The sequence below is a fragment of the Anarhichas minor genome, unplaced genomic scaffold, assembly GCF_050575085.1.
Source record: "Anarhichas minor isolate MPS153535 unplaced genomic scaffold, ASM5057508v1 ptg000025l, whole genome shotgun sequence".
Classification (NCBI taxonomy): Eukaryota; Metazoa; Chordata; class Actinopteri; order Perciformes; family Anarhichadidae; genus Anarhichas; species Anarhichas minor.
The window spans coordinates 7625756-7653180 of record NW_027466471.1 but is presented as its reverse complement, the minus strand read 5'-3'; the positions used below and the strand labels follow the sequence as shown (position 1 = coordinate 7653180).

At 41.8% G+C, this 27425-nt stretch overlaps 3 protein-coding genes across 4 annotated transcripts; 2 read left to right on the top strand and 1 right to left on the bottom strand.

Annotated features, from left to right (window-relative positions):
- Positions 1-4230: 4230 nt before the first annotated feature.
- htr1aa (5-hydroxytryptamine (serotonin) receptor 1A a) lies at positions 4231-5514 on the bottom strand. The gene has a single exon (XM_076099496.1). The coding sequence runs from the start codon at positions 5512-5514 to the stop codon at positions 4231-4233; it is 1284 nt and encodes a 427-aa protein (XP_075955611.1).
- A 4716-nt stretch (positions 5515-10230) lies between these two features.
- rnf180a (ring finger protein 180a) lies at positions 10231-17353 on the top strand. The gene is made up of 5 exons (XM_076099634.1): positions 10231-10395; positions 14287-14469; positions 14851-15088; positions 15989-16114; positions 17148-17353. Exons 1-5 carry the CDS (start codon positions 10231-10233, stop codon positions 17351-17353), a joined length of 918 nt encoding a protein of 305 aa, XP_075955749.1.
- A 3444-nt stretch (positions 17354-20797) lies between these two features.
- Positions 20798-27027, top strand: rgs7bpa (regulator of G protein signaling 7 binding protein a). 2 transcript variants are annotated; one of them, XM_076099573.1, is made up of 7 exons: positions 20798-20963; positions 21909-22075; positions 24066-24071; positions 24885-25015; positions 25426-25570; positions 26485-26555; positions 26765-27027. In XM_076099573.1, the coding sequence occupies exons 1-7, from the start codon at positions 20814-20816 to the stop codon at positions 26854-26856; spliced, it is 762 nt and encodes a 253-aa protein (XP_075955688.1). In that variant the 5' UTR covers positions 20798-20813; the 3' UTR covers positions 26857-27027. The 2 variants fall into 2 exon arrangements, with proteins under 2 accessions (XP_075955688.1, XP_075955687.1); XM_076099572.1 differs by lacking the exon at positions 24066-24071.
- The last annotated feature ends 398 nt before the right edge of the window (positions 27028-27425 follow it).

Below are 27425 nucleotides of genomic sequence, written 5' to 3'. Positions count from 1 at the left end.
TCCGCTCATCCGCTCGCTAACACTGAAAGACACACAGATATGCATCGATTGGTTGGAGAGTCATACATTACTTACACTGAACATATAATGATGTAACATACGTAAATGTGTCCTGTAAGGGTTTTTAATGCAAGAAATTTCAGTGAAAAGCTGCATTAAGCCATTGACAAAAAAAAAAAAAAAACATGATTTTTGGTACCAGATACAGCCTCCCTTACAGTTTATGATATCCTTAAAATAGTTAAAATCTTTGCACATATTTACCTACTCTGAGAGTTCACTTTTGGACTACCAGTTATTATTAAAAATGTATTGTGGTGCTGATGTCTGAAAGAAATCCTCATTCAACAAATATTTTTGGCCTGTGCTCATTGTTTATAAAAATATCAACAAAGCAGTCCTTCCTTTTTTGAACGCAGCCTAATTTTGTAGGTTTATTTTGAGATTTCTATTTGAAACACTTCTCTATGAAAGGCTTGAGTTAGTCAACTGATCTCAGGTGACAGGCCATTTTAATGAACGATGTTCATTTTGAAATTAACATTTGAACTACTTTACTTTAAATATTCTAATTATTCATATTAACGGTGTTTTAGGTCCTTGTCAGTCTACAGTATAAGTTAAGATCAGTGAAGAACATCCACTTTCACAGCTGTATGATCCTTTGATAAGTTCAAAACATTTTCACTGTCTCACCTCAAAACGAACTCATGTTTAATAATAGTAAGTGCATTCATAAAGTAATTAATATTAATAAGATTTGTTTCTTGGAGTGTCTGTTCTTTATGCAGCCTCCAAGGTGTCACATTTTCAGTTGGTGACTGCTGTTTGATATTGATCGCTTTAATCAATTTCAAAGTAGCACGCTGAAAAATTACAATTATGTACCCAAAATTAAATGTCACTATAAAATGAATAGGGTTGCCTGTGGAATAACGCCTGTTATTTCCTGTGTGACTTTTCAATACAGAATCTATAAATGTTTAATATCTTGACGTTGATGCCACTTTTAGTGTTGAAAAATGTGTTGAGACAGGAGCTCTGCATTTGCACTTAACCGTCCTATAACCTGCTGTTCATTCTTGCTAAATTGCTCCTATAGGAACAATAACAACCTACTCTATGTCGGCATAATCTCATACAATTTCCATGCAGCTTTAGGCCAGAGGGCAGTGGTAGACATAATAAACCCTGTAATCACACTGTTTGTGGTGCCACTTTATATAATCCACCTCTCCTCTCCTCCCCTCCCGGGGTTGAAGGCGATGCTCCTGCGTCATCACACTGCTCCCACCTTCCTAACATTACATTTAAGAAGCCTAGAGGGAGTGGGATTAATGCAGCCCTACAATCCAAAGCTTTGATATTACTGCATAGTTCAAAGGAGGTCGCTGCCTTGTAATCCAATGTATCAGGACCATAATGTAATGATGTTAATGGTTTTACACACAGTGTGACTCGCAATTGAAAAAAAAAACTCGACCATGCTCAGTGGCTCGCACCACATTCTCTATGGGCCTCTCTGGCACTGTCATAAGCCCAGGACTTGACCTACAGGTCACAGGTATGAGACTCATTTTCCCAAAAGCATTTTGAGTGCATTGGTGTCGCACTGAGGCACCAGAGAGCAAAAGGTAGCCAGTGTCATGGAGAGAAAGAGACTTTTTAATTTATTTTTTTTGATGTCCTCCTTCCAGCTCAATTTTCTCCTGACACAATTATCTGTTACACTGACTGTTGTAATTGTCAAGATATTTTGTTTACAATCATGAGAATGAGAGTTGGCTGCATAACAGAGAAAAAACATAAATCCTCACATTTGAGAAGCTGACATTATTAGAGTTGCAGAATCATTTTTATGACCATCAATTATTTGACTCTTTTCAGCCGTAGTGTAGAGTGACTGTGCTGCTGAGCCCTGAGCATCACTACATCCCTTTTGGCACAGGCCAAATCTTTATATCCTGAAATCAAAGAGTGATATTAACTCTGGAGGGAAAAGTCCATTTTTTCAGACTCAATTAACTTCTGTGATTTGAAATGTACTGTATTGTCCTGTGACTGCAACTGGACGGATGTCCTGGGTGCCATTTAGATCACACTTTATTGTGACCCCCTGCACTTCACATTGATAAGCATTCATTTATACTCAGTAAATGGCGTATAACACACTATAACACTCTATATTGTAGTCGTTAAGCATTTGTAACTGGTGCATTAAAAGTTAATGAATCATTAACAATATGATATAATAGAGTCTTATACGATGTGTTGTAATATTTTACATGAATAGTACAAATAGTATTTTGTTAAATTAATTATAGTTATTTATTGTATTCATCAGTTAAGTTATTATGATCATATTAAGTGTTTATGTATTCATAAATACTTCATCACAACTGAGCAAAAGATGTTGCTTAAAAAGCTCTGGAAGAAATGCAGTAAGTGGACCTTGAGTTACTTTTTCTAACTAAACGTCCTCAACACAAAACAACATGTTATTAAATGATTCATAACAAACTTTAAGCAGTCGTTAATGTGTGTGTATTCATATTTCATTTAATGTGATTACAGCCTTGTTATTCCTTGATGCCTGACAGGAGGACCTCTGGTTGTTGACACATACATTAATAAACACACAAATGTCCTCATATCTGCATACACCACATTACAGTGTGTTATAAATCATTTAAAAATCATTTTACATTTAGGTCTGCTGCTTATACATTCTTACCCCTAAATGAACAGTACTGCCACCGTGGAATATTTATTAAAAAAATGTTATTTATGTGTCTTGTAACCTGCATGCACCGTCCTGAGTGTCTGACATGGGTGTCATCTCTAAATTGCCACACGGTATATTACATTCTGGTCTGTCTATGCTCACTTAGCCCACCCGCCACCTTGACCGACTCATGATGCCTTGGGCCAAATAGCCACCCATCTTGTGAAGCGTGCAGGCCTTGTTGGGACTTCTTCCTGAAGTTGTTTTCCTCCTCCTGACAGTCTTTATCTTTTGTATCTGCTGTAAGTGGATTTGTGTCTGGGATTTGTTTGATCGACGAGAGCAGTTATAGCAGTGAGGAGTATGTGGTCCCCCTCTACATTATGTGGTATTATGAGTGCATACTAAATTTAGCACTGCTTTTCTAGATGTTGATGCAACCAGGCTGTCTTCTCAAATACTCAAAGCTATATGGTACTGTATAATAACCTAATGTAGGAAAAAGATGTTTGATGCTCTCTCGGGATTTTTTTCTCGAGCTATTTTCTTTCTCAATCTGTTGTTTGAGTCTTTCCCACACACACAGGGGACAACCTGAAATAGGGATGGGAAGGGGGAGCTCTGGAATTGGAGGAGAGTGAGAGAGAGAGAGAGAGAGAGAGAGAGAGAGAGAGAGAGAGAGAGAGCATAAATCATAAATGTAATACCAGCCTTCATTTTAGAAAAAAAATTGCCTATCTTCTTTTGCTTTTGACTCCGAGATGGATTTGATGGATAGGCAGAGGAGTTTTTCCACAACCATTTGCTGTAAGACATCAAACACACCATAGCCTGATCGCCCATCATCATCAGAATCATCATCATCATCATCCCTGTGGCCTGTCCAAGCAAATTGATAAGTTGCTCCTGTTTTGTTTGCTCAACAACACAGTCAATGATTCATTCCTTATATGAAGATGTGATGATGATGATGATGATGATGAGACAGGTCTCAAGTGAAACTGTTACGTTTTTTTTTTCTCACAACAGGCCCTGATCTGTGCTTGGCTCATTAGCTATTTAATCGTCTAAACAAAGATGGACTCATTCTTGATGACAAACTTTGATTGCTTTTATTGTGTCAGTGCTACAAAGCTCATGGTGTGGGACGAAACCCCCGCGTGTCTCAGGATAGAATGCATGGAATCAGCACATGACACGTGTTGCGTGGCAATAAAGCGATGGCTGCCGTCGCATATAGGCTATATAATGTAGCTACAACACTGAACAAACATGAGCTTGTACGTTAAGAGCGAAAGTTCCCGTCTTGTCTCATTTCATCAGCGGATAGCGACCCTGGGTTTTCTTTTTTCTTCTTTACACGGTCCTTAAACACACACTGAAAAAGAGACTGTCCCTGAATGAAAAGCCCCCCGTCCCCCCCCCATACAGTCAGCGAACATTCCCTGCTGTCCGTTCATTCACTCCACATCAAAGTAAACGCACATGTTTTCACTGTGTGTGGTTTACGGTCTGTGTAATTTGCATCTGATGATCTTCTTGAAAGCACTTTGGAAGTCTTTGTTGAAGTAGGCATATATGATGGGGTTGAGGAGAGAGTTGGAGTAGCCCAGCCAGTTAATGACTGCGCCCAGCCAGTCGGGCATGTAGCAGCTCTCTGCACAGAAAGGCAGCACAAGTGCGACGATGAAAAAGGGCAGCCAGCAGAAGATGAAAGTTCCCATGATGATCCCCAGTGTCTTCACCGTTTTACGTTCCCTCGCCAGCGCGATCTTTCTCTTCGCCCCCGAGTTCTTTTCATTCATGTGTTCGTAGCCCTGCGAGGAGGACTGGGGCGTGTTGGGCAGAGGCAGGTGCGTTTTGGAGTTGCCGATAACTTCTATTATCTCAAGTGATTCACCCTCCTCTCCGTGCTTCACCGCGCCGTTTACGCACGGAGAGCTGGGCTTCGACTCGTCGCTGCGCTTCCAGCCTTTGCCCCCGGCCTCCCCGTTGGTTTTCTTGTGGAAGATGCCCGGAGACACAGTCAAGCACTTGTCGGACACTTTTGTTTTCTCGGGTTTCTTCACCGTCTTTCGAATCCGAAACCGAGCAGCCTTGAATATTCGGCCGTACAGGACCAGCATGAGAATGAGAGGGATGTAAAAAGCCCCAAATGTGGAGTAGATGGTGTAGCCCGGGTCCTGGCTGATGAGGCACGCGTCGGGGTTCGCCCTGTCTTCGGCGCTTCTCCAGCCTAACATAGGCGGAATAGAGATGGAGAAACCAATTAGCCAAGTCACGCTTATCAAGATCGCAGCTCGCCTCGGCGTCCGTTTATTTACATAGTCAATTGGGTCTGTTATGGCCCAGTACCTGTCCAAGGCAATTGCGCACAGATGCAGGATGGATGATGTGCAACACAGTACATCCAGGGAGATAAATAAATCACAGATCCCCTGCCCCAGTGTCCACTTGTTCAAAACCTGGTAGAGGGCCGCCATTGGCAGAACCAGCACCGATACCATGAGGTCTGTCACGGCCAGAGATCCAATAAGATAGTTAGCCACATTCTGGAGAGATCTCTCCAGGTTGATGGCTGCCACGACGCACGCATTGCCAAATATGGAGCAGAGGATGAGGGCCCCCAAGAGCAGAGAGGTGATAATCTGGTAACTCAGCTTTACATCTGGCGGAGACCCAGAGCCCGTGCCATTCTCACTCCCGTCCCAGACGGCAACCACGTCCACCCCGTCAGGGTAACCGCTGGTCGCGTTGCTGCCGTTGGCGCTTGTTGTTATAAAATCCATAATGCGACCACACTGAGAGCGCAACTTTCCCAGAGCAGTGGGGGACACGCAATTGGACAGATAAGCCGGACCCAGTCAGCCCCTCAGACTGCTGCCGCTGTGCGTTTTACCGGGGTCCATCGGAGTTACCGCGTTCGTTCCGTCGCTCTCAGGACGCATGACGCAGAGGTGTTTGTGAGAATGTGTGCGTGTGTGTGTGTGAGGGGGTTTGTGTGAGTTGTAGCCCGTGAGTGTTGACAGGCGGGTGCGCTCACGGGTACTGCGAATCATCTGAGCTCGGTGACGCCGTGAATTCATTTATACCAGCAGCTTTGGGTACGTCAGACCGTGCGGAGGTCGCCCTGGAGTTTTGTGCCTCTGCTCTTCTTGTTGCTCCGTTTTTCACTGCAGACAGCCGACGAGAGCGCAGAGCTCTCCTTTCTTTTTCTCTCTCCTTTGTTTACTCTTTGGACTCACTGAATGTAACATTTTGTGGATTTTTTTTTAAGTTTACATCTCAAATGGTAGGTGCCAGTCAGGACTAAAACGTAATAGCCTAACTGAGTTATTACAAAAATAGCATGATAGCAAAAAAATATATATCGGCAGGTGGAAATAACAACTTAATTTTTCATTACTTCTTATTAACTTTTCGTTTAAGGCAATTTCATCTGAAACAGACATGTTTTGATATGCAAAAGACCTTAAAAAGAAACCCAGTAACAAGTATATAGTATTTAACGGCGCAACCATGCATTTCAAGCCGGGATGGAAGGAAAGGTAACATGCTAAGAGCGTTGGGAGCGAGAGGTTGTTTCAGGACCAGGGACAGCGCCACGACGGTGCAGAGAGGAGAGCTGCTGCCATCTGCTGTTTACAGCGGGTACTGCATCAGATGATGGCCACTGTTTTTCAGGCAAAGTTAGATGCTGTTGATGTAGCAGGATCATTTAACCCAAAATTAAAAATGAAAAGGGAACATTTTAAGAAAATAATAATTTATTTATATAGCGCTTTAAAAGGCACTCAAAGACACTTTACATGTTAAAAACAGAAACAATAGAAGCATTTATAATAAGAACAAAATATACGACATAACAGTAAGAAAAAAAAAAATAAATAAACATGAAAAGAAAGAAAGAAAACATACATGACTGACTTTAAATAGAACAGAAAAAATATTCCTGCTGGTACTGTCGACTCAAGTGACAACAAGCCACTAGTTACAACGATGGGTAGAATGAGTCCAATATTTGTGTCCATAAAGTATAACCATATAGACTAAATATATGAAGGATGAAGCTCAAAGCGTCATTATTATCTCCCACTATAGCTACAACAGTGAAGTCAACGCCGCCTTGACATTCTGCTCCGCATTCTCGTTGAACTTGACTGACCCTCGTTGCTGCCTTGAGTCACAAAATGAAAATGAGTATGTAACTAGCTTAGGGCATTTAGCCATTCTTTTTACACCAACGTAACATTTTCACTTGAAGTTTAGTCACAGTCACACATGGATGGGTTTTATCAGAGGCCAGAAGTTTGAAGATTTTGCCTGAGTGTGCAATGTTGGCAAGCTAATGCTTGCTGCAAGCTGCACTTAATATTCAAAGTGGATTCACTCATTAATTTAGCTCATAAAATACAAGTACATGGCTCGGTCCTGTACTCCTTCTGCCTGTATGACGCTATGTGTGGGGGCGTCAATAGCTGTGCAACGTGCAATGTCTTGTACTTTTGTCTAGTTTGTGGGTAACAGGTAATCCTTCCAAGAAACTGCTAGAATCATCGAAATGTAAGCATTCATTTGGAGAAGCAGACAGATAAAACACTGTAAAAACACATCACTATGTATATCCTGACTTTATTGAATCTAAAGCCAGAGACCCAGAGAAGGCAGAAAGACAGAGGTGGAAGAAATGAGGGAGAGGGGGAGAAAAGAGAGATGGGGAGACGTTTTGGTCAGGCCAGTGGTTGAAGCTGATCCTGATCTTGTTCTTTACTTGTCAAGGCAACAGCTGCACAAACTGCAGCACAACATCAACAAGGAGGCGGCTTGTTCAGATTCTGTTGAAGCCATCTTCTCCTTCTTCTCCTTCTTTGTGGGGAAGAAATGGAAACAAAAACAACACGTCAGTACAGAAACAAACATAAAAGATGATCCGAAGACATCTTCAAGTCAAAGACTTGTTGTTTGGTCCAGAAAAAGCTTCATCACTACACAACTCATGAAGCCTCAGGACAGAGAAGCACAAACTTGGACATACAAGGATTCTCATGCTTTCACATCACTTAGAGAATGGAGGGAAGGAAATGAAAGAACAAAATCAGGAGGGAAGTTCAAAACTGTTGAAATATTTTAGATGAGGGATAAAACCTCTTCAAGAACAAAGAAGTCCAGTTGAGACAACTCGTCATGAATCCTTTATAGTGTCTCTCCTTTTCTGTTCTACAGGATCTGGTTGTGTCGGACTGTAGTGTCTCTACAGCCTCGGTGGACTGTAGTGTCTCTACAGCCTCGGTGGACTGTAGTGTCTCGACAGTCTCATCAATCACCTGGTAGATTAGCATTTTGACTGCCTTAGTGATGGCTGTGTTGGTGGGGAAAGAAAAGGCAGTGGTGGCAGGTTGATCCTGTCTCTGTGGTCCAGTTTTCTGGATTCAAGAAGTTTTGACGTCCTTTAAAAATGTCATAAAGATGTCAGAATCAGGTCCACACCAGGACAAGGAAGATGTCATCCTACCCTACATGAAAACAATTCTCACATATGCCACACAACAAATCTGTTATGTGATAAATTCACGAATGAGATTTAGCACATGTGAAACAGCATTCTTGCATGTGATCATGCATGAAACACATGAAAACATACATTTCACATGTGCTTGTGGCTGCATGCATTTTAATATTTGCTTTTATTTATTCACAGTGAGTGCATTGGCTTCACTGATTGCATTTTCCATGTAAATACAATTAAATATTTAGATTTACTCTTGTTCTTTATATTTAATATTTGCTTCAGCTTCTGTATCGTGCATTTACTTCGGATGAGCTGGGTTGACTGTTTTTTGTTTTTTTCTGTGCTCAGTTATTATAACGAAGTAATTACACCCATAATAATAATGGGTGTGAAAAAAATCTGAAGCTGTTCTGTTTTTCCTCTGATGAAGAATCTTCTCTTCCTTTTTGTTTTCTCCATTTCATAAACAATAAAGCAATCTGTTGCAACAAAGGGCCACATCTTGCCTTCTCAAGTTATTATCAAACACATTTAGGTTTTATTAGAGTCTAAAGAAACTAAAAATCAGACATCAAATAAAGGAAAAGTCACACACACACACACACACACACACACACACACACACACACACACACACACACACACACACACACACACACACTGTTTGTAAACCCCAAAGTGAAAAAAAAGCTGACACCATGGTAGTGGTCGTGAGAAACAAAATGTGCCTCTGGTTTTTTCACCTTATTTTTTGTTTATTCAGTGGTTGTATAGCGTGTTGTATAGTGTGTTTTCTATAGGTCACGGGACAATAGAGAGGCCATGACCAGTGCACCTATTGTGATGTGGCTCACCAGGGGGACTTTGTCTTTGCCAACAGTGTGGAATGTCCCAGCGGGCTAACAGGAGCAGGAGAGGGCAGGCCAGAGGGCTGCAGTGCTCACCTCCTCTAAACTGGAACAGTCCCTTTAGCTCAGAGAAAAAAAGTTACATCCAGAAGAAGAAGGATGCAGAGATAGGACTTGGGGAAAGATGACAGGGGAAAGACCAGGCTGGTTGAAGTTGAATCAGATGCGCTCTGCTGGTGACGGAGGGCCTCGAAAGCGCCGTGATGAGCTCCCATTTGGGACCCTCTAGTGTAAATGTCTCAGGCAGAGTTGGAGGTCGTGGAAGTGAGGATGCCGTCGAAGAAAACGACAACAACGAGACTTGCACCCAGTGTTTAAAAACAGCGAGACCCAGGCCGAGGAGTGCGGATCCAGCCGGTGAGGGAAGGCCGAGCAGTGTGGAGCAGCTGGTGAGACCTGCCCTGCCAGGGAGGAAGGCACACAGAAAGACCTGCAGCAAGGACAGCAGAGGAAGATGGAGAGAGGGAAACCAAGAGAGGGATGAGGAGAGACAACATGTTGAACACGTAGGAAGCAGGGAAAGAGGAAAACAAAGGCAGAGAAAGGCGGAAAGAACTGGCATACATGGAGATGGAGCCCAGGACAGACAGGGAACAGGAAGCACTGAAAGTTTGTCCAGCAGTAATTCTGACATCCCGTTCAACAACACTTTGGAAGTTGGAGAAGGATCAAACAACTTGCAGAGAGGATGCACATGTCGCAGACTTCCAAGTGCTGGCTGCACCCAGACCATCACCACCAATTTAAACCTCCAATCCCCTCGGCCAGCAATGAGGTCCATGTCGTCTGCTCTCCCTCAGCCTCCCAACCAAACCAGATCCAGACCTCTGTCCCCTCAGAGACTTTCATCCAGAACAGCGGCAGGAAACCTGCACCACCACCCATTTAGTTCATACAGAGTGGCAGATCCGTTCTGGATGGAGATGAGAACAGGGGCAGCAACTGGACGATCATCACAAAGTCATCAGACACGCATCCCATCTCTCATCAGCTCAGAGCTAGGAGAAGAAGAGGAGGAGGAGGAGGAGGAGGAAGAAGAAGAAGGAGAGGAGGACTTGGATGATGGCGAGGAGGGAGGCAGTGGCGTGATGGAGGTGATCGGTCAAACCATAACCTCAGCAGTGGTGCCACCTTATGTTCCCTTTGGGGAGAGGAGGATGAGTAAAAGAGAGAAGAACAGGATTAGGTGTCTGAGGAGGAGGCAGAGGAGAAGGGAGAGGTGGAGACAGAGTCAACTGCAGGAGAGCAGACAGGTGAATGACACAATTAACTCAGCATCAATATGTCAATGGCTCCTGAAGTCAACATTCTTTTACCAAATGTTTGCCAGTTATTTTAGGATTAAAATCAGGCGACTGCTTTATATCATGTGTTGCAAGAAGAGTCACAGAGTTTGGGATTAAATCATTGAATGATTTATTTTTCTCTTCCCGTTTCCCAATCAAATAATTTGTTACCTATAAAACCAGTGTTTTATTTCTATGTGGCCACTGAGAAGTAGGTGCACTTATCTACCACTATATGACAGTCACCAAATCAAACATTGCTGTCATCATGTGCAGTCTTTCTTTCAGTTTGCATTAGCAGGATACTTCAGAAAACCGTAGGATACTCTTCAGTCGCTCAAGTCTCAAGGCACTCCAGCCTTAAATTACCTAACTGATCCACTTTGAAGCCCATTTACATTTTAGGGTGGAAGGCTAGTGCAAGAAATCAAGTAAGAGTTTGGTGTGTTTGTGTGTGTGCTACAATACAATAGGCAATCAGACTAAAACATTGCTTGTTGGGTCCACTTTTAACTGTATTTATTGCCGGCACTTTTTGTGCACTGTGTGTGGCCACACGTGTATTTGTGTGTCTGTGTGTGTTCATTTCGACTAGAGTCTGACTGTCGACAGCCCTATCAGCACTCAGCTCATCTCAAAAGCCATTGTCTATGCGGTTTAAAGTGGGGTTACATCTGAATTAGTTGCATGATGAGGCTTGGCTGGAGATCCCTTCAAAAACAAGCAGACAAAAGAGCAGATTCAGTTTTGATTGGCTGCTGCAGATCTGCTGTCACGTTGGCGTACTGAAATTATTCTGACTGCTGAATTAGAGAAAGTGGAATAGAATTAGTTGCTTTGAAACACAGAATATCCATTCTCTAATTCAATGCCTCCCTGCTGATGGTGTTATTTTTGGTTAAGCTATTCCTCTCTCTCTCACATTGGGGTTGCGGTGTTAATCTATGATGTAGATACATAATACACGTGCTATCTGGCTCTAGCAGATAGTCTTTGTTATAATGTGGTCCATTATTTCTGCGGGAGATAACAGATGGCACATGCCATGAGGAAAATGCATGAAATGTTTTTAAATCTTTCCTAATTTGTCCCACAGTTATCAGGAGCCAAATGTTAGAAACTCAAAGTTCTGGCTGAGTCAGTCAGATGAGCAGATTGATACCGCTTTCTTTTCTGAGAGCGGTGTTGGTCTTCTCATCTATCCCTCAGTAAAAAAAAGCGAGTCAGCGTATTTGTCCCAACTTTACCCTTTTATTTAGTGGGAGGAAATTGAATAAGCTTGCTTGGTCATTTGTCATTATCAAGGCTTATTGAGTATGCATGCTCTTTCCTCAGTTTTATCCAACTTTGCACTTGTACAGTTACATTCCTTTTCACATGGGAGCTGCTCACTACAAGCACAGCATTTATGCTATGAGTCATAGCCCTAGGGTTTTTAGGATACTTCTCAAGGGCAGCTTAACAATAGTTCTTCTCATTCACCCTCTCATATAATTATTATTTCTTTGGACCCATTGGTCTCAAAGCCTGATTTATATTGTGGATATGTATTTATATGGATGTGGATTGTAATTTGCATATCCAAGTATGATGCTTTATTTATTTTCCCCTGCATACATACCAGCATTTTTGGTGGAAATGGTTGTCTTAACTCCCCTGGTAGAATCTAATGTAAATATGTCTGAGTACAATGTCCTGCTGTCCTTTTTGCATACAGTATAAAGAAGGGCAAAGGTCAGAGCGGGTGGTCATCCAGTTCCCCACAGGAAGTGGTTTCATCCTTGTGTGATGGAGAAACCATTAGTGCTGGATTGCTCAGTTACTTGATCCAGCTGCTGCACGGAAGCTGAAATGTGGTTTTAGTTGCTGCCTGTAGTTCTGCAGAGACATTTATTGGTGTAAGTATTACAATACTTTATACAAACCACATTTGTTTCAGGTTAGTGGTGCAGTAGATATCTTCGAAGTTAAGATGGTTAAAAAGACGAGGTTTAGGCCTACTCTGTACAAATATATTTAGATTTACGTTCCCTATGATAAAGAATTGTATTTACTTTTTTACACATTTACCAATGCAATCAAGACAAAGGTGCCATGATAACGTGCAAGTTGCCAGAGGGGAGAGCCTCAGTACCCATGATAACTTGGGAGCTGAGCACTGTGTGTCGTCTACTCTGTGTTAATGACACACCTTGGGAAGCAGGACTGGTGCAACACGGAAATCCCTGGAGCTCCCCCTGTGTGAGAAAGCGGTAATTACTGTGTGTATACCCCCCCCTTGGCTTTTTTAAGACACAGGCTTCAGACACCAATCCTCTGGGTCTGACGACATAGGTCTGACATAGGTCTTGAGGGGCCCCAGATACAGTTCTCAGAACAAGTTTTGGTACTCCCTCTGATATGAGTTGCAGCTGGAATTTGGAAATGCTGAGTGTGGATTTAGGTGCCGATGAACTTGGGAGGGTGGGCAAGTTGACTGCTGAGGAGATGAGAGAGATTAGAGCGGGGGGCTGTTAGATGACTTGAGCTATATGAAATAAAAGGATGCAAACTAGATTTAAAAAGGTAAACTGAAGACAGGCCATCTGCAGCATAAACTATTTTTTTAAATCTTAGAATCCGAATTGTGTCTTATGGAAAAAACTCTACCTGAAGAGATGCAACACCTCTGTTTTCTGTAACGTGAATGGAGTTTGAATTGGGGTCAGCTTCAGGGTTAAATAGCTCTCTTTAGCAAACAGCGTTTATGCTTTACAATATAAGAAGTGAGAAAATGTAGGTAGGTAGACGTTTCACTCTGTTGAGCTCACACCTGACACCCTCATGTCCTCACACATATTATTATGCTGTGCAGGTGGGTGTCAAAGACATTTACACCCAATCAAATAGGGCGTATTATAGAGTATTTCATACACAATCTCAAGAGGAACATGAAAGACGACATTCTCAGTTGAATTTTTTGACAGCTGGTACGATGACATCTTATAGTGATAATGTATGCTCACAATCTAATATGTGGGAGGGGGGCAGATTTCTGAATTGGTGTCCTTCATTCTTTTACTTGATACTTAATCTGCCTGTCTGAGAAGCTCAATCCGTATAGACATGACCCTGTAGAAGTGGGTGATGATTTTAGAGGTAGAAGAAGAGATAAGCATTGCAATAATATGTTGAATATATTCATAAAAGTATTTTATCCATCCATTATATACAGTTTATCCAGGGCCGGGTCTTGGGGATAGCAGGCTTATCAGGATATTTTAGACGTCCCTCCTCCCAGCAACATTTTCCCGCTCTTCTGGGGAAGCCAGGGGCGCTCCCGGGACAGACCAGTTAAATAATCTCTTTTCCGTGCCCTGGGCCAACCGAGCCTGAAAGGGCTCCTTCTTTAGCTTGATGGCCTCCTTAGGCTCTTAGGCCAAGCACCGACGACCCTGACCCCAACTCCTAGCAGCCGATTCTACAAAGAAGGTTTTGAACATGGCCCAATTGAATTCCATGTCCCCAGCCTCCTCCGGGATGCATGAAAAATCATTCCGGAAAGGGGGAGTTGAAGAGGTGGGACAGGGGCCTGAGTCAGACGTTCCCAGTTCACCCACAATACATGTTTTGGTTTACCCGGTCTGTCCAATAGAAAAGCACCACTAAGGTTTAGATAAGGCAGGCCGTTCCCCCCAATCCACCCCGCCCCTCTTGTCCATGTGAGATTTGAAGTCCCCCAGCAGAACTATAGAGTCCCCAGTCTGCACCGTTTCCTGGATGCCACTCAGAGACTCCAAAAAGGCCAGTTACTCCGAGTTGCTGTTTGGTGCATAAGCACAAAAAAACAGTAAGAGATTTCCTCTCAACGACTCACAGTCTCATAGAGGCAACCTTTTCTTTCTCCGGGGAGAGTTCCAACACAGCTACGCTGAGCTGGGGGCTCGTGAGTGTCCCCACACCTGCTTGGGACCTCTCACCTCGGGCAACTCTGGAATAGGCTGGAGTCCCAAGAGGGAAGGGCTCCCCTCCCAGGTCTGGCCCGAGAAGGGGGCCCCCAGGGTCACTGAATCGCTCTAGGTCTGGCTCCTCCCCTGGGACCTCTTTGCCTTAAAAAATACCCTACCAGGAGTTTTTGCCCCTGACAACACAGCTCCCATGATCACTGGGGCAAACAAACCCCTCCACCACGTTAAGGTGGTGATTCGTTGGAGGGGGTAAAAGTATTTTATTTTATACTTTTTTATACTAAATGTTTATTTTAGCGCTATTCTGATTTTAATCTCATCTAAAACTCACATAAGTCAACTCATACATATATACATTGATTTGCATGAGGAGGAGGTTTAAAAGAAAAGATGCACATGGGGCAAGTACATCTATCGATCTATCCATCAATCCATCTAGCTATCTTATCTCTCTCTGCCTTTCCTCCTCACCCAGAGTTCAACAGGGAACCTATCCAGCAGCAGCAGTAGCGAGGATGATGACGTGAGCGCCGATGAAAAAGAAGGTTACATCTGCGCAGTGTGTTTGGATGTGTACTTCAGTCCTTACATGTGTCAACCCTGCGACCACATCTTCTGTGAACCCTGTCTGAGGACGCTGGCTAAGAACTGCCCCACCAACACCCCCTGCCCCCTCTGCAGAACAATCATCACTCATGTCTTCTTCCAGAAGGGTGAGCTAATGGGCAGAAAGCACTTGCTGTACAATTCACATGATTGGAAAAAAAACTCATCACCTCTACTTATGACTCTGCTCACAAGTCTAGATTGAATAATGTGAGATGGATGGTTTGAAATATGTGTAGTTTAGAATTTAGTAATCCATGGCTGCATTATAGAACAGTTAGTATATATGCATACATGTATATTTGCAGCTCTATGTGTAATTGTATGTCTGTTGGCTGTTGTACTGATGACATCTAAGCTGCAGATTGTTCAGAGGGCCCAGCTGCAGATACCCCACAGGGAGCAGTGTAGACCTTTAGTTCAGCTCTGACCAGATGAGTCACCCAGAGAACGAGAAGAACAAAATCAAACACGTTCGGAACACTGTCATTTAGAGCTTTCCAATGGAAATAAGAAATAAAATTCTGTGTAAGTGAATAATGCATTGGGCTATGACAAAAGAAGATGTGTAAAATGAAACCGTAACCCCCAATCATAAACCTTGTGATCACTGCATGCTGATCACATGGGACATAGTGGTGACGTTCTGTGATTCACTTTGGCCTACTTCTAGATGTATGTAGGAGAAAATGAGCGGCAGGGACACTGTTGTGGCCATAACAAGACAGAGTGGCCGTGGTTATGAGCGCTGCAGACACACTAAGGGCTCTTGTGAGTGATTAGATGACAAGGATGGTAGATTAGATCCTTGTGATGATTACCAAACCCAAGGTGACACAGAAACGGAACAAGGAGAAAATGAGGGAGTCTGGCGATGCTGCATCTGCTGCTTTTTAGAATGTATCCAATAAATCAAACATAATCCATCCAGGTTATCATGAAGGGGCGGTGTGAATAAGATGTTTATGTTTGATCATATTGACTTGGTCTCTTGGTCTTTCTTACAGAGCTAAACCAAACAGCAAGGACATTCTTCCCAAAAGAATACCTTTCCAGGAAACAGAACTTCCAGAAAGCAAGCTGCGCAAAGTGGCCTCTCCCAAGCTGCCGAAAACTCTTCCGTATCTTTGGAGGCAAGTTTTTAATTACCCTACATAGAAATTCTCTCAGTTCAGGATCAATTGATCAGATTTGGCAGAGTATCAGCAGCAGTAGGACTCGTTTATAACTTAACTGCTATTCTCTATGTACGATTGCAAGTCTTGACAAGACCTGTGACAGAGTAAAGTAAACCTGCTACACAATCATCCTAAAAGTACCTGAAGGCGTCAATGGTGCAAACACAGACAGAATGCAAATTTAAGGGGCTGACTTTCCCACACACGCAGGCAATTTCTTATTATACAAAGAATGTTTGGAGAAGATCTTGAGGGGAAGCAGTGTTGCACCATTCCCAAGAGTTATTTGCTTATGTGCAATTACTGATATTGCATAATTGCTAGTAATATAAATACATATAAAAGTATTTAATGTGGAGTCAGCAGTTCAGGAGAAAGACTGCTGGTATTTGAACTCAAACAAATAATAATAAAACAGATTCACCGTCCCTCTCGCTCCCACTGCCTTTCTCTTTATACATCCATAGCCTTTCTCCTGTCCTGTGCACGAGCATGCATGTTGATTGGCTGGAATGGTGTTGTGTGGCCCGATTTCAGCCAGGGCTGTATAAACACCGGGGTTTTCAGCCCTGTATGAAGCAAATATGACTTAAATACACAAAGGTTGTTTGGTATAAACTGAGCATATCTAAGATACAGAATAACCCACCCATCTAAGAAATGTTTGACTATTTACCCACCAAACTTGTTTTGTTTTTGTCTGAAGACAGTCAGATTTTAAAATATGAAAAGCAGAATCACCCTTAAAACCCCAATTTGTTTGTAATCTTAGAAAGTACATTTCATTGAATTCCCCTAATTTCCCTCAATCATTTCTACGTTCTTGACATTTTGATGCATTTTTCCAAAATGAAAACTTGTCACCATTAGAATCTATTGGAAATGGCGTGGATTCAAGTAAGGAAGAACACTGTTTAAATATTTGATTTTTTTTGGGTGGAGTATCACTACCATCAGATGAGATGCCCCATTTGTCACCCAAAAGCAGGTTTCCAGAGGCAGTCCAGTCCCATTGCTAGACGCCAGTTCCCCCACGGAGGAGGCTACCGGCTGGACGATCTGGACTTTGAGGATGTCTCTCGCGGCTGGCGTTTTGACATGGACATGGTCATCATCTACATCTACTCAGTCAACTGGGTTATTGGCTTCTTCATTTTCTGCTTCCTTTGCTACCTCTTCTTCCCTTCGTTTTGACAGTCATGGCAACTATGAGTGAATTTTAAGCAGGTGGGATGACGAGGTAGAGGGAAATTACAAGAGTGTACCAGCTTGTTGTCTCGTGTTAATAAATAATTGAAATAGGGAAATATTGTCGGGGGAAGTTTTGGGAATCAATTGCTCTCTGTCTCCACATGTTGCACATGAATTGTGTGTTGAACAACACTTCCTGTTCCTGTATGGAGAGGGGTTAATACATGTATAACATCTCCTATAGGTTGTAGTGATTTACTTCCAAAATAAGTACATAAAGTCTGTTAATGCTTAACATGTTGATTAACACCACAGTCAACTGGATTACTACCAGTCTGGTTGCTTTCAATGACATATGCTACAGATTTCATCATAATGTCCTAAAATTTCCCAAAAATGTCTAATTTAAAAAGATCTGATGGACTGTGGAACGAATTTGCATTACATGTTTTCATTGGGAAATACAAGCATGAGCAGCTCCTCTGGTAATGATTGAGTTATTTTAGTGCTTCTATATACTTTTGCCCAAAACCCAGAACACAACATTTCAGTACTACCACAGGTATTTCATATTTCCATGATAATACTGTAATGTAAATCATAGTCTAATATAAATGATGATAATAATAACTAAAATACATTAGAAACTGAAAAGAATATAACGTAAGTGAGCACTTTTTGGATGGATTTTCATGTTTATGCATCCTCACAAAACTTAATTAAATGAAAGATTTGCTCTTTGGTATGGGTTGAAACCACATGTTTATGGTTTTATGAACCTCTTTGTTCCAATTTACCACCATATACCATATCCTTGCAAAACAATTTAATTGGCACTTTTGTTATACTATACAGTATGTCTTGCTAGATGATTTTAATTTGCTTGGACTTTGTGTTTTTTATTCTTTTGTTCTTAAGCACCCCCTTGAGGGAAGGATGTTTGACTAAGTCACTGTATTTTATAGCCAATAAAGTTTACACAGTAACACCTACATCTTTGATTTTAAGTGATTTCCAATTTGGTAATGAAACCATGTGTTTAAGCCAAATAAATGACTTTATACTCGACACATTTAATGTTATTAAATTGAGACACCAAATACTGTATATGTTTGAGCTTTTCCAAAGACCTTCACTTTTAGTTTCCACTTGTATCAGTGTAAAGTGGTGTGCTTCGCTCAGTGCACAAACTGTTCTCAGTTCGATATAACTTTAAAAAAACAATCAAGTGGTCTGGTGGGTTGCCAGTTTGAAAGTGAGACAAGTCTAACTAGCACTTAGGACAGAATGCTATACCTCTGTGGTTAGTGGCTAGTACAGTATTGCTAGTGCAGGAAGCAACGTTTCTATGATGAGAAGAAACGTTGCTTATAGCCCCAGCGAAAACATTTGGGGAGACCATGGAGAAAGACTTTCAGTGGGCAACTCAGGAAGGCATAGCATTTAATATTGACTGGCAAAGTTATAATGACTCCATTTATTAAAATGGTACACACGTTTTGGAGTAAAAGCCATTGAAGAAGAATTGATTGACTTGTCATCGCTCAGAAACCATGGAGATGGATTAGGGTGCTATCTCTTCTAAAAGATCCAAATCCAACTCAAACACATGATCACTGCATAATCTTTAACATTTTAATAGACATAAAATTGCACTGTACATTTCCTATGTCGCTCCCCACTGTATGTGTCTTTCTGTGTTTGTGTGAGTGGAGCTGTGTGTGTCCGTGGGTGTATGTCACTTATATAGATGGATTTTGAAAGTCTTCCTCTGCATTCATAATTAAATAGTAATGCAGGTTTAGAAAGAGCACTCACCATACACTAAAATGGACTCTTAATTTATTCAGAATATCTACACTTTCCTCTTTGTGGTTGTGAAAAGCATGCAAGGGCAAATAGCCACTGCTGAAAGCTGGATCCAAGCACGTTTATAGTAGCAAACCAAGAATAGGAATATTGAAAGAGTATGTTTTTTGTGCTGTAACCAAAGGCAATGAACTATTGATAAATTATACATGTATATATTCATATACACTGTAGCCTGTTTTGTTTCTTTGATGCCACCATTCTCCATTTGTGTGTATGCATGAAAGAAGCATACTTCCAATTTACATAATACTTTTTGTGGTTATGTATTTGTCAGCCTGACATGGATTGCAAGTATAGACTTTCATTGGTATTGGGAGGGGGGGATTGTGGGCTACCAAGCAACATAGGAGGTCTATTCCAAATATATAATAAAACCCAAATATTAACTAATTCAAAATATACTTATGTTGCTTTGAACTCTAATAAAGTAACACTACACCACCCTGTGTGTCAATAAGCATATTATATTGCTGTAGAGAAGAGACATATATTTTAAAAGAAAATACAATAAAACACACTTTTCGTCCCAAAACAATGGCCCTGCATATCACAAATATGCCACAGATGTGTATTTCAACCGTGGTGTTCAATGCTAAAGTTTAAATTGACCCACATTTAGTCTCCACTGGTGTATCGAATTATCCTCATTCATTCCGTTTGACTTATTTTCTATTTGGAGGCAAAGTGGCCAGCAGTCTGATGTTCACACGGTTAGGAGCTGATACAGCTCAGGGCGGGGGTTTCACCTGACGGGCCCAATTAGTATTCCCGTCCCTTTGGGTGCGCAGTGTTGCCAGCCACAGAGCCACGTCAGGCCTGTAGCAACTGTTCGTCTTCTAACTGCCTCTCCAAGGTTAGAGATAGGGCCGCCCGACCAGCTGGAAACACTCGAAGGGAACAGACCCTGGGAGCGGATTGAGACCCGCCATAGCAGGGATTAAGTTTTTTCTTTTTTGTAACGTTCAGATTTTCTCCGACACAGAGGCGTAACGTGTCGCCTGTGCGATGTGAAATCCTCAGCGGCGTTGCGTCTCTATAAGGAGGTTGTGCAGCTAAGAAAAAGATCGTTATCGCCCTGTTTTTATCGCTGTTTAATGGAAACGCGCAATCATAAAAAATGGTTGCATTTGGAGAATATCCGTGAACGCGATCGTCTCCCTCCGACATCGGCGCGTCAGAGAAGACACCTCAGCTAGCTGGACTCCGGGTTGGGTGTGAAGTCTTCACTGTGTGCACCGCGCGCTGTTGGATTGAAGGTGACTCGCGCCCCGTCGCAGTCGAGGCAATGCGGAGAGGAGTCGCAGGCGCTCATCCGGTACTTTTTCTGCACTCTAAGGCTCGTCTGGGAACATATTTGCTCCGTCTCCCACATTAGAGGGGGAAGAACGTGAGAGACTGACAGAGCAAAGACAATAATCGGGGTTTCAACCCAGCCAGTAGTTAGCTGAGGTGAATTGGCGGAGGAGAGGAAAAAGGTGAACAGTAAGGTGCAGGGTGGTGAGGCAGGAAGAGAGAAAGTGGTGGAGTTTGGTTGGGAAAATAAGACAGAACCGTTCTGTGTTAGGGCTGTTTTATTAGTGGATGTGTATGCATGAGTTCTGCATCGAATGGGCGCAAAAACCGCCCCAGATCCGCCGGGAACATCTTCCAGATCGGCAAGCCTCCGCACCGAGACCCACAGAGGAGGGAGAGCACCGAAAGTACCCGCAAAGCCCAGCGCGCCGTGGCCGACTGCAGAATGGTAGGTGTGCGACACGACGATGCCTGCATGGTGCCTCTCATTAGGACGTTATTAGCGCAACCTTCCTTTGTTCTATAGGACGATCGACTGTCCCGTGCATGCAGGATGCACAGGCGACAGCTGTTAAAAGCTGCAAAAAAAAAAAAAAGAGTGTAATCCGGTCTGGGAGCCTAAAAATAGATATAAGCATTTGCATTGCTTTGTCGACAGCGAAGGCAAACAGATCATCTCGGCGTGCAGATTGATTGTGATTTGCATTTGGAGTGTTGGTGATTTGGCCTGATTTCAAAATTGCCCCAATCACAAGATTATCGAGATGTTCGTGATCATGGCACATGTTTTGACAGATGTTTGACACGCATATGTCGATCATATGTCAACCCTTTCATACATCAGATTTCGCCATGCAGCCTCGCTGAGTGCAGAAGGATGTTATGCAGGAGTTGCACAAAATGAACCAAATATTTGTACACCAACCCCAAGCTCTTCAGTTGTGCAAATTTAACATAATGGTACCTCCGTCAATAAAAGAAAAATCAGGTTTTTTTTCAACATCCACTTTGACTTTGCGGACTATTTTAATGTCAATGCTTCACTTTTTTGCTCAGTCACAAGTTACTCGAAGATATCAATGCACTTTTGTGACCACATATGTGCAAGTTTGCAATTTATTTCTGAAATACTACCTCTTATTTGTCGTCCGTGTGGGGAGAAAAAGAATAGTGAGGCTGTGTGTAGTACTGCTCAGCATTTCTTCTTGTCTGACACGTTTGCATGTTGACAAGTCAACATGCAGGGATGCATGACATTCTACTGCAATGACCACAACAGGAAGCCATGAGAAAGCAAAAGTTGTTTGCTATATGTGTGCGGTGCTTACTTGACTAAGTCATCTGGGGAATAACTTGTGTTTTTGTGTGATTTCATCATCTCATTGTAACACAGATCGTCCAAGAATTTAATACGCTTGTGGCTCTGTACCGTGAACTGGTCATCTCTATTGGCGAAATTACTGTGGACTGTCCTTCTTTACGGGCCGAAATGCTGAAGACCCGAACTAAAGGCTGCGAAATGGCGAGAGCGGCGCACCACAGTCTGTCCTTGATATCGGGGTGAGTTGGCACCGACACTGTCCATGGTGCTGAAAATAAGTACCTCGTAAAGAGCTGTCCACGGTCCTGATAGTGCGCCAAATGGGGCGCTCTGCAACATTGCTGCGCCTAAAGTTGTTAAGTAATATATATATATATTTGACCAAAGTCCATCTCTGATTTGCATAAGCATCCCCGTTTTAGGCACATGTATATTTAAGGGGGGGGGGGGGGGACATGAGTTCAACTGAAAAAAAAAGCATGATGTCTCTAATTGCTAGTGGGACAGCTTTACCAGGAATCAATCACAACAACATGCTGTAACTGACCGCTTCCCATTAGCTGGGGCCTAAAACGATAATGCACGAAGTGAAACGCTTCCCAGGATGAATATCTGAGATAATAGTATCAATAATGTGAAGCCAATGACTTTTGCTTTTAATGTATTGTGAGTGTTTGTGTGTGTGTATGTGGGGGGATATAACAATGGATATTTCAGAATATTATAAGAATCCAAATCCTTGACTTTATCTCTCCTTAAAAAAAAGATAAACAGTCAATGCAACGTGATCAGACGATATGAGGTGGTTAAAATAGTGGTTTGTTTACACTAGAGGTTTTGTTGAAGATAGGGCAAAACAGCTGCGATAGAAGCTTGACGTGTCTGTTGACTTGGCCTGCACTCGCCATTGAGCACAACATCTACTCCACATTGATGCCAGTGGAAGAAGGGCAAAGTGAGGCTTGGGATTTGAAGGTCCTCAGTGACGCTAAGATGCCAGTTGACTTGGCACCCTCAAATTTACTTAAATAACAATTGGACAGACTGAAGCCAGTGGCGAGGGGGATTTGGAAAGACGTTCTGCAGTGCTATAGCTGCTTGCCAAAGCCTGGGCGCTATTGGAACAATAACAGCATCAGGTTTACTATAGCCCATCTTCCTCCTACATACACATTTGCTGGAGACCTGCAAAATCATTCAATGATCTCCATTAAATATTAGCCTGCCATATTTTTCATTGGCACGCGTTTAAATGTGTTAGGCTGTACTCTACTCTACTCTGTAACCCATTTCCTGCCTCAATAATTAATCCACTTGCTATATTTTACAGCGATTTAAGAATGCATATCATTCACTGTCTGTTACATGCATGACAAAGTCTTTCCATTTAATATATGGAGGCTTTTTATGCATGTGTGTCACACACTCGTATGGTTAGCTAGCAAGCACGTCTTCTGCATGTTTCCTGTCATATACAACATCCAATGTACAGGGACATCTCAGTTGCATTTTTATAACAAGGCTTTAATGACATCTTATTCAAATCATTTGAGAAACAGAGCAGTCTGTACTTCTTTTTCACATATATGGCTCGTAATTATACAGCTAGATACAGTTATACCTCCAAGCCAACAAGTACTATCAATTATGGTCGTGTGCTTGAATTTTCTGCTGTTGCTTCAGAAAAAGAGACGGTGTAGCAGCTTTAGAGAAAACTCAAACTTTCCACTGATAGCAGCATCAACGTCACTGTCATAATACTCTAAACCTCCTCCTCTAAAAGCTCTCCGGGCCATTTCAATGTCCGTCTCCACTGCTAGAGACACAGGGCTTGAATTAGACAGCACAGATCATTCCCCTTTAATCAAATAAAGCCAGTGTGTCTGAATGGTTTGAGTGATGCAGGGCCTCTCCGATGTGCTAGAGGAAAGCTGATAAGCAGGATATAGCATTGATGACAGCTCTGCTTTAGCAACAGTATACTGTAGAAGGCAGCACTGTGACAAAACAAGGATGGGAAGGAGAGGCTTGCTGTTGGAAGAGGGGAATGCAACAGCATGATTTGTGTGAAAAATATTTGCACCAGGTGCAAGTTTCACACCTTCCATCGCTGTCACTTTCCCCTGTGATATCACACCCACTGGATATCACCTGCTGTAGTTCCCCTTTGAACACCAGATCTATATGGTCTTCAAGCTACTGCGGTGTCTTTTAAAAGCTAGTGATCAGCTCTGGGTAAATGAAAAATACTCAGATGGGGGTTTTATGTTTGAACTTCTCCACTGAATTTTATTTACACATTCTCAGATGGTTAAACATACAAAAAAATATGGACACACAATAAGATAATCAAGCAAAATCCAGCCCGTTGCAATTTTGACCCCGTCTGCTGTTGACATAAAGAAATAGAAACAGGTCTAAAGAAACAGACCACTCCTATTTATTCATCCTTAATGCAAACTCCAGCGTATCTCTCATCTAGTGGTTTACATTTGGGAAACTTTTTTATGTGATTATGTGAGTTTATGACCCCTTCTGATATTAGTTATTTTTAATTTGTATGAAAGATACTTCAAAATATTAAATGATGTTAGTGACATGTGTAGTTGACTGTTTTATGAAGTGACATAGAAGATGTGCATTCTGAAACTGAAAATATTAAATTCCACTATCCACTCATGGATTGATCCAGTCCATCATATAGTATTTAAGGAATAATTAAGTTAGGTGAATTTGACTCTTTACTTCACTATTAGCCGCACTATTTTACTTTTTTCCCAGTTACCCAAACTAGGCAATGTCGTGCCTTTTTATGCAGTTTGGAATCTATATGCTGAGCACTGATCAAAGGAACTGCTAGGGCTAGGTGTAGCACATACACATAAAGTAACTGAGCTCAACAAGTCTAAACTCATCAGTCAACTTTCGTTTTGTATTAATTTGTAATAAGTTATTTTTTTATTTGTTTCCATATTGTATTGTACCCAGAGTTCATCGGGTTCCAGCTGTCCAGTAACCGGTCTGTGTTCTAACTATGTGTCATCTCAGGCCAGAGGACGGGGAGATCCACCCTGAGATCTGTAGGCTCTTCATCCAGCTGCAGTGCTGTCTGGAGATGTACATCACTGAGATGCTCAAATCTGTCTGCTTGCTGGGCTCCCTGCAGCTTCACAGGAAAGGTTAATACATGAACAAGCCTCATGGCATAGCTGTTGAGTTTGGGTGTATACGCATGTTATATACAGCATGCTTTGTTTGTCTTTTTAAAAATGTAATTCATTTAAAACAAATGACAAAGAACTCAGACTAGCAGATTTTAAAATATATACACAGATGTAATTATTTATTGACAGCTTTCAACATGTTTTATTATTCAGAATATCATCTAAAACTTCACCGGCAGCCTAATCAACAAACCTGGATGTATGCGTACCAATATAAACAAGTGCTTCTGTACATCTTTCATAAACAAAGACAAAACATGTGATCGAACGGGTCATTTTATGTCCGTTTTTTTCCGTCCTTGTTTCCCCTTTGTTTAATGTAGTGGTGACACATGTTTAGGCTCGCTGCTCTCTATGTGCTTTAGGTAAGGATGGCTGTGGCCCTACCGGGGTCGAAAGTAAGACGGAGGAGAGCTCAGACATCCCCATCCTGGAGGACACCTCTTCTTCCCCCACTGACTTTCCTCAGCTCTACTGGCTGGTGGCCACTGACATAGAAAACATAGAAAGGTAAGTAGATAACGAATGTGTTGTGTCCTTCTGTGTGCGAGTGTAAGTGCTGTGTGTTTGTGTTTGTGTGTGTTTATTGATGTGTGAATAATTACATGTTCCTCGCTGTAGCGCGAGTGTCAGCAAACATAATGCAAAGTATGCCGCTATTTTTTTGTCACTTTACAGGGTTGAAAAGATCAGCGATGCGTCAACAGGTTGCTTCATAACATTCATTATTTTCTTTAAAATATATATTTAATGAAATCACTTCATTTAACTACATCCCACCTCAAATCTTCCTCTTTCAACCTCACTAATAATGTAATAGTTGATCATTTACAGCTTGCTTTGTTAAATATTTGTTCTTATGAAGATATAATTGCATAGCAGTAAAGGAAAATACAGATTCTATAAATTACCAGATGTTCTTGTGCAATGCCAACCCACAGTATTTACAACCGACTGTACTTGGCAGAGTTGACAAAAAGAATATAGATTATATATATTAATCTATAACATCATATTAATATACTAATCTATAGCATCTATATATTTATATATAGATTCCTTAAAAACACAGAATCAAATTATCAAAAATGTAAAACATCCAGTTTTACTTGGGATGTTGCAACATAGACTGTTTGCAAACTACTTGAACAATTCCTGACATATTGAGATGGCATCTCGTCGTCACAGAGCGCACTGTGCTTTGTCAGAGCGTGTATAATATTAGCTGCTGAAATTAGACTGATACATTTTATCATGCCGAATACAATTTACTTAAGATGTATTTTTAGATGACACTGCAAAAATGGGGCAGGTGAGCATTTGCTGAAGTTGTGTGTGTGTGTGTGTTTGTGTGTGTGTGTTTGTGTGTAAATACAGCGCATGAAAGATGCTCTACATTAAAGCCCTTACTTGTGTTGTTGCAGGGATATGAGGGAGATGAAGAACCTTCTCAGTAAACTCAGGGAGACAATGCCTTTACCATTGAAGAACCAAGGTGAGACTTATTTAGCTTCACCCAATTACACACACATCCCCAAACACACCTCAACCCCAGAGCAGTGACACTTTCTCAGTCTTTTATAGTCGAAAAAGCATCGACAGTTCATTGAGATGAAGACTGGCTTAAAGAAAAACACATATCTAAAACTAACACAAATGTCTAACTTGGCAGTGTTCTGCTCTGCCGTGTGTTCTTGTGCCCAGATGACAGCAGTTTGCTGAACCTGACTCCCTACCCACTGGTCCGACAGAGGAAGAGGCGGTTCTTTGGGCTCTGTTGCCTGGTAACCAGCTAAGGGCCCCGCCTTCGTGGGTAGGAGGCGGCAACAAAGACACCATCACCCACTGTCCTTCACCACTTGTGTCTCCCACCAATCTATTACTGCCATTTTCAAATAAATTGTCTCTTTCTCTTTTTTTTTAAAAGGCTGCCCATTTTATAATTTTATTTTGTGATACAAAGAAGAATTGTAACTGCAATGTGATGAAAACAAAAGTCATGAACATATATTTTAAGATATTTTGCAACAAATTTTCCCTTTTTTTGGTAAAAGAAGTCAGATATTTGCTTGTCCGATGTAAAAGAGAATGAGAGGTCATTTGAGATCAATGTGTCAATGTTCATTTACTTCTGCAAACCCGAGTGAATGAAATAAGGGTTCATGTAAAAAAAAAAGGGAATGTAATTGTCAGTTTTTGTCAGAAATAATGTGTTAACTTATGAACAGAAGCCATCTGAATATTCCACGATGGCAAAGACAAAGTTATATCTTTGTATGTCTGAGCTGAGATGAGAGGTTTGTGCAGGGTAAGTTTGTTGTGTATTACAGTATCTGTTTTCTGTTTCTTGCTGTTTTTTCTTCTT

Excerpts from the sequence above, each read along its gene's own strand:
- htr1aa (XM_076099496.1), bottom strand. The coding sequence starts at position 5,514 with ATGGATTTTATAACAACAAGCGCCAACGGCAGCAACGCGACCAGCGGT.
- rnf180a (XM_076099634.1), top strand. The coding sequence starts at position 10,231 with ATGGAGGTGATCGGTCAAACCATAACCTCAGCAGTGGTGCCACCTTAT. Across the intron at positions 15,089-15,988 it reads TCATGTCTTCTTCCAGAAGG|AGCTAAACCAAACAGCAAGG; the intron begins GTGAGCTAATGG and ends TCTTTCTTACAG. Across the intron at positions 16,115-17,147 it reads ACTCTTCCGTATCTTTGGAG|GTTTCCAGAGGCAGTCCAGT; the intron begins GCAAGTTTTTAA and ends ACCCAAAAGCAG.
- rgs7bpa (XM_076099573.1), top strand. The coding sequence starts at position 20,814 with ATGAGTTCTGCATCGAATGGGCGCAAAAACCGCCCCAGATCCGCCGGG. Across the intron at positions 20,964-21,908 it reads CCGTGGCCGACTGCAGAATG|ATCGTCCAAGAATTTAATAC; the intron begins GTAGGTGTGCGA and ends ATTGTAACACAG. Across the intron at positions 25,016-25,425 it reads CCTGCAGCTTCACAGGAAAG|GTAAGGATGGCTGTGGCCCT; the intron begins GTTAATACATGA and ends TATGTGCTTTAG.